Here is a 9,242-nt window from a genome sequence, read left to right as displayed (position 1 = left end):
GTGACGGTAGCCATTGACTTGCATTTTATGAATCACCAAGGACTACGCTTTCGGCTAAAAATCCTCTTCACTGTTCTACTGAAGAAAAAAACCTACATCTCAGATGGCCTGAGGGTGAGTGAATGAACAGCAAATGTTCATTTTTGGGTGAACGATTCCTTGAAGTGTTAAAGTCAACACATGAACGATTGATTAATTCATGAACATCGTAGCATCATGCCGGTGGGTTTTGCACTGCCAAACAACCTCATGTTTCCTTCTTAAAAAGCAAAAATCTAGTTATGTAAGATTCTAGTAATTCAGAGTCATTTAATCCCTGAACTTAGCTGCATTTGTTGTACAGCATAATACTGTTTTCTGATGTGTAAAGCTGTGCGCCGCTGAAGTTTGGGTGAGCAGCGAGTGCTGATTTCTGAAAAACCCCTTCAGCTGAAATCAGAGAGAAATCAAGGCGTTATCACGGCCGGATCACGCACCAACACGGCACTAAAGAAGCAGCAGGTGCATCTTTAGAGCTTCAAAGCTGTTTATGTCTCTGACACACGCGTGTCTTCAAAGCACTTCAAAGCTCTTTGATGGAAGTTTTCTTCTCTTTATCAGCTCGGCTTTACCCACAGGCTGAAGAAGTCTTCTTACGTGTGGTGGGAGCTGGAAATCTCTCATGCTTTTCCCCCCCGGTTCCTTCCGTGCATCATGTTATATTATCTAAAGATGGCTTCTAACACTCTACCACACACACAGAAAGTGTATTTTCAGCATTTCAATGAGAAAAAAACAATGTCTGTTTCTCTTTTAGGAGGTTTTGAAGCAGCTACAAGGAAGTATCGAAGAGGACTCCAAAGATTCGCAAGAGCAGAGTGACTTTTTGGAAAGAATTAAAGGTGAGGATAGTTGACTTATTCAGTATTCATATGAGCAATGCATATTTTAGCATTATAATCTTGCTCTGTTACACAGATTTAGTGAGCTGTACACTAGGTGCTGGGTGATATAGCTAAAAAATGTATCAACGATATAATGTTTCATATCGTTAATTATCATATTGATAATTATTGACATTTTTTATAACCTTTAAAAAAAAAAAAAGTTTAAATTTAACCACTGTATTTTTAAATGAACCCAATTTATTGAGACAAACAACTAATATTTTTTGTTTTAACAGTCAAACACACAATAAAAATTAAACAAATATCTAATTTCTTATGTTTTATATGCAGATTAAATGGGTCTTAATGAAACTTTTGGCTTGTCTCGCACAGGAGGGCGCAATGAGCAAAATAATGCAGCACATTTAAATTGTCAAAGCAAAGAAATAAATGTCTATAAAAAAAACGTGCATTACGTCTAAATTAACTCACATAAATCAAATATAATTTCAACAACAATTATGAACAAAACAGCATCATGTATTTATGCATTGCTTAATACAAAGAGCCGAATCGCCGATCACACAGACTGCATTTAAAAACATAAGAGATGCAGTGAAAAGGAGTAAAACTCCACAAATTCGTGACGTGTTTTCTAAAGTTTAAACTGTTTTAACTTTGCATGGCTACATCTCTTGTGTGACGCAGCAGTCATTAGGGCTGTCAAAATAGCTGAAAACTAAATTTGAATTTTTTACTTAAATATTATCAAAATTCGAATTAAAATGCATAATTTCTGTTAGGATGAAGAAAAGCTTTTGGCTTCTCTCCTGAGGCCACAAGAGGGCGCATCGAGCAAAATATTACTAATGCACGTACTCAAAACATAAAAAAACAGACTATCTGTGGAAAAAAGTGCATAATGTTTAAAATAATGTTTATAAACCAATTATAATTAAGTTGCTTAAACAAACAAACAAAACAGCATCATGTATGCATGCATAGTTTAATACAAAGGGCCGAAAGCCTATCAAACTGAGTACATTTTTCATTTAAAAACACGAGTAGCAGTGGGATGGGGAAAAAACCCGCCATAAAGTCTCGAGATGTTTTTTTCAAAGTTGAACTTGCATTAATTTTACATGTCTTTCTAAACGTGCGGCTCTTTTGTGCGAGACGCGAATGCAACGCTGATAGATGTCCCTCTAGAAAATGTGATAAATATGCGTTCCGTGTGAACGGCTTGGTTTCAGTTTTGACGTAAACAGTCTTCTCCGCATTGATGTTCTCTTTTCCTGCAATATTTGTAATTAACAACGCAGCAGCGCCGCATCTAGTGGCGTCAACTGGATAGGCTAACAAAAACATTAAAATGCAATGACACTGACATCTCGTGCGCTGCTGATAAGACTGCCTCCTTAACGCACACCTAAAATTCGAATGCAACGGTTTTGCATTCGAATGTGGATTTTTATTTTAAATCCGACGAATATTCTAAATTCTAATTTTTTTTTGACAGCCCCAGCTGTCGTATTTGTACGTCTAAAAAGTGCGCTGACTATGCATCTGTGTGAATGGCTTGGTCTCGGTTTTAACCTAATCAAGATCTTCTAAGCATTGAGCTTCTATATTTCTCTAATATTTTCAGAGCACAGTGAGAACACAGTGCTCACATTCTCCCTCTTGTTCGCTGTCGTCAACAGTTCTGTCTAATATGGATAGAAGTCTGTCTAATAATCAGATAGAACAGTTAAACAAAGGAATTAAAATGTATACAAAAAAGTATTATAACGATTGCTTTTATATTATTAGTAATAGAAAAGCAAATATTATAATACTGTCTCGTTTGCCGTCAGCATTCAGCAAATACGCATTTATATCATTTAAACAAAGCTTTGAATGTCTATTAATGAACATTCAATTTCACAAACCTTGCGAACTTAGTCGAATCCAGTTGAGATCTTGTGAAGTGTGCATGTGTATCCTGCATGATTGCGTGTTCTCTGCGTGACGGTCGGTCCGTGTGAATTGAACGCGGACAGGAGGAGAGTTCAGCTTCACTGTAGACGCGCGATCGAAAAACTTTAAACTCGTGATTTCAAATTATGCTGAGCTTTATGCATTTGCCCACTGCCATATTCATGTCATTTTCACTGTCTTCTGTATGTACAATGAGTGTTACCTTGGCTTTATTTGAAAAGATATGATTCCCAATGCACACAAACATCCCAGATTACTGAGTGCCCTGTTGGTTACAATGTTGACTTTTTATTAAATATTTATTTACTTGTGAAAAATACATTGTCATCTAAAGTATAAGTATGTTTATTTTACACTTATTTTTAAATCAATTTTCAAATGATTTCAAATTTCTTAAATATTAATTAAAATAAATAAAATTATATCGGCTTTATATCGGCCAGATATCGGCATCGGCTGTCAAAAATCCAATATCGGTCGACCACTAAACACAGCAGCGGCGCGTCTCGTGGGCTAGACTAACAAAACATTAAAATGCAACGTCACTCACATCATCATCACCGCATCTTGCAGGCCACTGATGACGCTCCCTGACGCACTCCTAACATTCAAATGCAAATGTTTATTTTAAAGTCGATTAATATTCATTCTTAACTCACAATCTCCTCATCACAGGCAGGCACAGCACTCATTTCAGCATGTGTTCGTGTTTGTGTGCGCTGTCTGCGTCACTCATAGTACGTGCCTATATCATGCACTATATCGAACAATTTTTATATCGAAGAAGGTGTACCGTCGATAAATATCGATACCGTTTTATCGCCCAGGCCTACTGTCCACCTAGATTGCATTTAAGTAAATAGGGTAAACATGTCAACTAATAGATATCACGATACTTTCCCCATTTAACTAATAACTACATTAAGACAATTGCTTTGCCTGTTGAAAATATTATTATAGCTGTAATCTACTAGTTATTTTAGGATTTAAGGACATCACTTTTGTGATATTAGTAGACTAGAAAAAAAAATTTTGAAATGCAATTAATATTTGATTAGTGATGTTTGCCGAGTCATGATTATTACTACCAAGTGATCATAAATATTTAGATTTATTTATTTATTTTACAATATGTATAATAATATATATTTTATTATTTTTTATTACATGGTTTATTGTATTATATATTTTGAATGTATTTTGAATTTTTTTCTTTAATTTTGTATAGTTATGATATTTTGTGTTATATTGTTTTTCTAATATATATACATTTTTCAAATTTGTATTAATAAATATATATATATATATATATTACATATTTAATTATATTTTTATATATTATATTTTGTTATATTTTTATTAATTTTTTATTTTCAAATTTGACAGGTATTACAGGTTTTCTAAAATGTATAAATATGCAGATGATGTATTATCCAATTAAATATGCACTAATTTGCATACATTTCCAGAACAGAAATCTGAATTTTTGTTTGATTTTGTTTACATATTAGAGTTAAAGGGATTTTGGATTTCACATTTTATCACTCCATAAATCAGAAAATACTGGCATCAGACAGAAAAAAAATTAAAATTTTGACCATGTTTTATATATAACAATGTTATATAAACCAGGAAAATTATATATCAACAAACCCCTTTAAAAAATAAAGATGGGAAGGAGGTGCAAATAGATAAAAGTGTAATAAAACAAACACGTAAATTAGTTTTCTTTTCACTATTCTGGAAGCAAAATAGCCCAAAATCTCAAAATGCACCAGTGCATGGAAAAACCCTGGTTTTGCTTGTAGTATTTTGCAACAAGACATTACAGGTGCGTTACCAAAAGCAAGCTTTTTAAAAAATAACCAATTTTCACTCGGTATTTGTGTGTGCTGTGTATTTTTATGCATGGCATATGCTTGTCATTAGCTTTGCAACAAGGTAATGTCAAACCCTGTCAGAATCAAATGCTATTTGTGTGCTTACTGACTACGTAGTGCGTTCCAAATCACTCACTTGTGGCGTTTCAGTTTAGATTCAGCCTTAGATGGTTTGCGTGGTCAGAAGACAGCAAGGCAGCTCAGTAAGCTGAATATGATGTAAAAGCTCTTTAATGCACTGCACTTTCCAGAATACAAGTCAAGCTTTTTATCAAAATGTGCTGCGACTTATGCATTTAACGTCAAGCGTGCAAAACATGCAGCTTTGTGTCAAATGAGAGCGATACGTGTCTGTTTGTATACTGCATTTCACACATGCCAGTAATTTCTGTTTTGCTTTAAATGCATGAGTCTAGGCTTGGCGTTTATAATAAGTGTTCTTTATAATCAATGTCAAATAATTTTTGTTTTATACTTATTTTTCATTCCTTTACTGAATACCATTATTTAAAAAAAATATTTAAATATTTAATTTTATATTGATTGTTGTTTATTATATATATATGTATATATATATATATATATATATATATATAATTTTTTTAATTTATTTATTTTTAATAATTTTATATAACATTTTAATATTATATTGTTTTATTTTTATATGTTTTATATAATTGTATTTTATATTATGTTGTGTTTTTTATTACATTGTATCTTTTGAAATTTAATTAATTTAATCACGATTATTTTCGAAAAGGATTTGTTGTAGAGTAAGAGGAACTGAAATACATGTGTATAGTGTTTATAATGTTTGTAAATGTTTTGTTTACATGCATTTTACGTTTTTTGGAAATGTGATTATAAAATGTGTCTTATACACCGATGCAACTCAATTTTGCATTGCAATTTAAGTTGTTACGTGTGGCTGTACAATGGTACCCGTCATCATTATCTTCTCTTCTGTCCTGTAGAAATGAGTCTTGACCCCAGCAGTTTCTCTGGTGTGAAGATGAGGTCCAAGGCGTCTCTGCAGGGCTCCGGTTCGGCCCACTCGACTGACAGCAGTCCCAGCCCCAGCCCCAGCCCCAGCCCCATGAGCTCCTTCCCCAGGAGAGGGGTGGCCGGCGGGGGTCGAGACAGCGCTGGGTTCCTGGAGGAGCTGGAGAAGGAACGGTGAGCGAGAAGGGATTATTCTGAGCATCAGATGGGAAGGTCATATGGCTGATTAGATCCTTCTAAGCAGGTTAACTAAAGGTTTCTTCTAAAGCTCATAAAGGGTTTTGCTACTGTATGAGATTTACGTGGTGCAATTAGTGACTGATGGTACGTTCCTTTGATTACAAACTTGTTACAAAAGTGTTTATTTCCAAGTATATTCTGATATATGCACTACTGTTCTACCATTTGGGCTTTTGAAAGAAATTATTGCTTTTATTGAGCAAAGACGCATTAAATTGATCAAAAGTCACCGTAAAGACATTTATAATGTTTCAAAATATTTCTATTTCAAGTAAATGCTGTTCTTTCGAACTCTCTATTCATCAAAGAATCCTGAAAAATAAAATCACGTTTCCTCAAAAATATTGTGCAGCACAACTGTTTTCAACATTGATAATAATCAGAAATGTTTCTCGAGCAGCAGATCAGCATATTATACTGATTTCTGAAGATCATGTGACACTGAAGACTGGAGTAATGATGCTGAAAATACAGCTGCGCATCACAGAAATAAATTCTATTTTAATAGATATTCACATAGAAAACATTAATTCTAAATGGCAATAATATTTCACAATATTACAGTTTTTATTAGATTTTTAATAAAATAAATGTAGCCTTGGTGAGCAAAAGAGACAAAAACATAAAAAAAAACAATTCTACATTTATCAATACAATTAAGGTTTTCTATGGAGAACATGTCTCATCTGTTTACATTTTGATCTATAACAAATTTAGAGAGTCTGAAATGTTTCTTTTATTAGGTCTTTGTTGATGGCAGAACTTGAGAAGGAAGAAAAGGAAAAAGACTGGTATTATGCTCAGTTACAAAACCTCACCAAAAGGATTGACAGTCTGCCGCTGACTGAGAATGTAAGTATGTACAGTATGCATTAGGTTCAGTGCACATCTTCACTGACCTCACATGATCTCTGTAGCTTCACGCTGCTTCTGCTGTTATAGTTTTCTCTGCAGACCGATATGACGCGCAGGCAGCTGGAATACGAAGCGCGGCAGATCAGAGCTGCAATGGAGGAGCAGCTGGGCACGTGTCAGGACATGGAGAAACGAGCGCAGGTGGGATGAGATGCTGAAACTGAGAGACTTGTGATCTGAAACTGGAACTTCTAAATGCACAGTGTGAAACCAAGAGCTTAGTAATGAAGTTTGCATCATTTGTCCTCAGGGCCGCGTGGCTCGGATACAGCAGATAGAAAAAGACGTGCTGAGGATTCGGACAAGTTTACAGGCCCAGTCAGCCGACGCGGAGGTACTGGATTATTCTGCTGTCTATAATAAAGTCGTGTTTAGAGCGTTGAACATTAGACTCGAGATTAGTAGTAATTAGTACTTTTTTTTATAAATTGAAGGAAATGCTGAAAATGTCCTCACTCTCAGGTCATCCAAGATTAGGATGAGTTTGTTTCTTCATCAGATTTGGTACATCTGGTTAATATTCAGTACGATTATCAAAGCATAAATCCAGTAATTCGCTTCTATCAACACCTCCAAAGCTTGCATAGACATCACTTACTAGATCAACATTTTACTCCGTAATATTATGCAGTTTTCATTTATATGCTGTCTATTGCTGATGATCGCATTATTTTTCATACGCATCTGTTTACATAAGAGATCGCCTGTTTCTCCGTCCTGTTCACATGTGTTTTTGTTCGGGAGGTTTTCTTCTCGTTCAGAAGATGTGTAATAGCGCCCCCGAGTGTATAACAGTGAAAACACGAAAAGCCGTAAAAACTTGTCTTTGGCGGGGAAGCGTTTTCTTCTAAAAGACGAGATAACTCGTCAATGGCGGGGAAAGAGTTAAGAAGATTTTAACTTCAAACCATCACTTCTGGCCAAAATATATGAGTTTGTAATCCATAAAAATGCTTCCTCCAGTGAAAAAGTGCATCTCTCACATAAAAATTCAGCCACATATTTGTTTAGAGCTGTTTAAACGCTGCTTGATCTGTGCAGATTTCTCTCCTGATTCAGACCAGAACACTTTTTCACCGGAGGAAGCGTTATTATGGATTAAAGTTTGAAGTTAAAAACTTCTTAATGCTGGATTTGTTTCAGCTTTTGTCTTCTCCAGATGTTAACTGATGGACTGGAGTGGTGTGGATTATTGTGATGTTTTTATCAGCTCTCATTCTGACGGCACCCATTCACTGCAGAGCATCCATTGCTGAGACACTGATGCAATGCTACATTTCTCCAAATCTGATGAAGAAACAAACTCATCTACATCTTGGACGGCCTGAGAGTGAGTAAATTATCAGCAAATTTCCATTTTCGGGTGAACTATTACTTTAATATTTTGCTTCCCCAAAAGCTCAGTGTTGTGACCTCTATTTAGCCTTTTTTTTTAACAACAACACAACCTTACTTTTTATGTGGTGTGAGAACGTGAAAAGCTACGCTAAATAACCACATTTTGACACATGAATGTTGCTTGTGGATTTCATGTTTTTTTTTCCTGTTCACAAATGCTAAATATGATCGGATTCAAATCAGATATGCACAAAAATCGAATTTGGTCTGACAGCCTGAACAAGGCTTTTGTGTCCACATGAACATTTTGTGAAGTCTGTCCAAACTCGGTCCTGCAGTGTTTAGCTCCAACCCTAATTAAACACACCTGAAGCAGCTAATCAAGCTCTTATTAGGCATGCTAGAAACGTCCAGCCAGGTGTGTTGAGGCAAGCTGGACCTAAACTCTGCAGGACACTGGCCCTCCAGGACCGAGTTTGAACACCCCTGGTCTAGATAATCATATTTTGTCAGTATGGAAATTTATGGTCAGATTGTGCAAGTGTTTGTTCCTCTTCACACATTTAATTCCTTTGCTTTAGAAAGGCTGTCATTTCTATCTCCGCATCAGTGTTTGCTGCGCTTCTTCCGGTCTGTAATGTTCTGCTTTTAGAGCTTGTACAGAAACGAACGGAAATGGTGCACAGTAAATGCATTTGCGCATAAACACTGAAGCCATAAAAGTTTAACTGAATGAGCATGCTGCACTAATGGATCGTGTTCTGTGAGGCTGAGCGTAAAAAAAACAGTAGCGTGACATAGCTTTAGGATGCACAGAGCTTATTTAGCTATGCTTGCATTTATTACATTTACATGCATGCATTAGTAGATGCTTTTATCCAAAGCATCTTATAATGCATTCAAGGTATGTATTATTTATTTAAAATTGAAGTCATAAATTAATAAAACATAAATAAATAAAATAAAGCTATTTAATTAAGTGTATATATATATATATATATATATATATATATATATATAT

At 35.1% G+C, this 9,242-nt stretch overlaps 1 protein-coding gene across 4 annotated transcripts in view; it reads left to right on the top strand.

The window, feature by feature from the left end:
- The window catches only part of LOC107549007 (adenomatous polyposis coli protein-like), a 46,193-nt gene that overhangs the window by 21,850 nt on the left and 15,101 nt on the right, over positions 1-9,242 (top strand). For all 4 annotated transcript variants that reach the window (XM_016229905.1, XM_016229903.1, XM_016229906.1 and 1 more), the window contains 5 exons: positions 797-881; positions 5,701-5,902; positions 6,712-6,820; positions 6,911-7,024; positions 7,134-7,217. In XM_016229905.1, the coding sequence (XP_016085391.1) occupies positions 797-881; positions 5,701-5,902; positions 6,712-6,820; positions 6,911-7,024; positions 7,134-7,217 (594 nt within the window). The remainder of the gene's footprint in view (positions 1-796; positions 882-5,700; positions 5,903-6,711; positions 6,821-6,910; positions 7,025-7,133; positions 7,218-9,242) is intronic.

This window comes from Sinocyclocheilus grahami, unplaced genomic scaffold (genome assembly GCF_001515645.1).
Source record: "Sinocyclocheilus grahami isolate Dianchi unplaced genomic scaffold, SAMN03320097.WGS_v1.1 scaffold359.1, whole genome shotgun sequence".
NCBI classification, from domain to species: Eukaryota; Metazoa; Chordata; class Actinopteri; order Cypriniformes; family Cyprinidae; genus Sinocyclocheilus; species Sinocyclocheilus grahami.
Note: the sequence above shows the minus strand (reverse complement) of the source record. Positions and strands in the feature narration are given on the sequence as shown.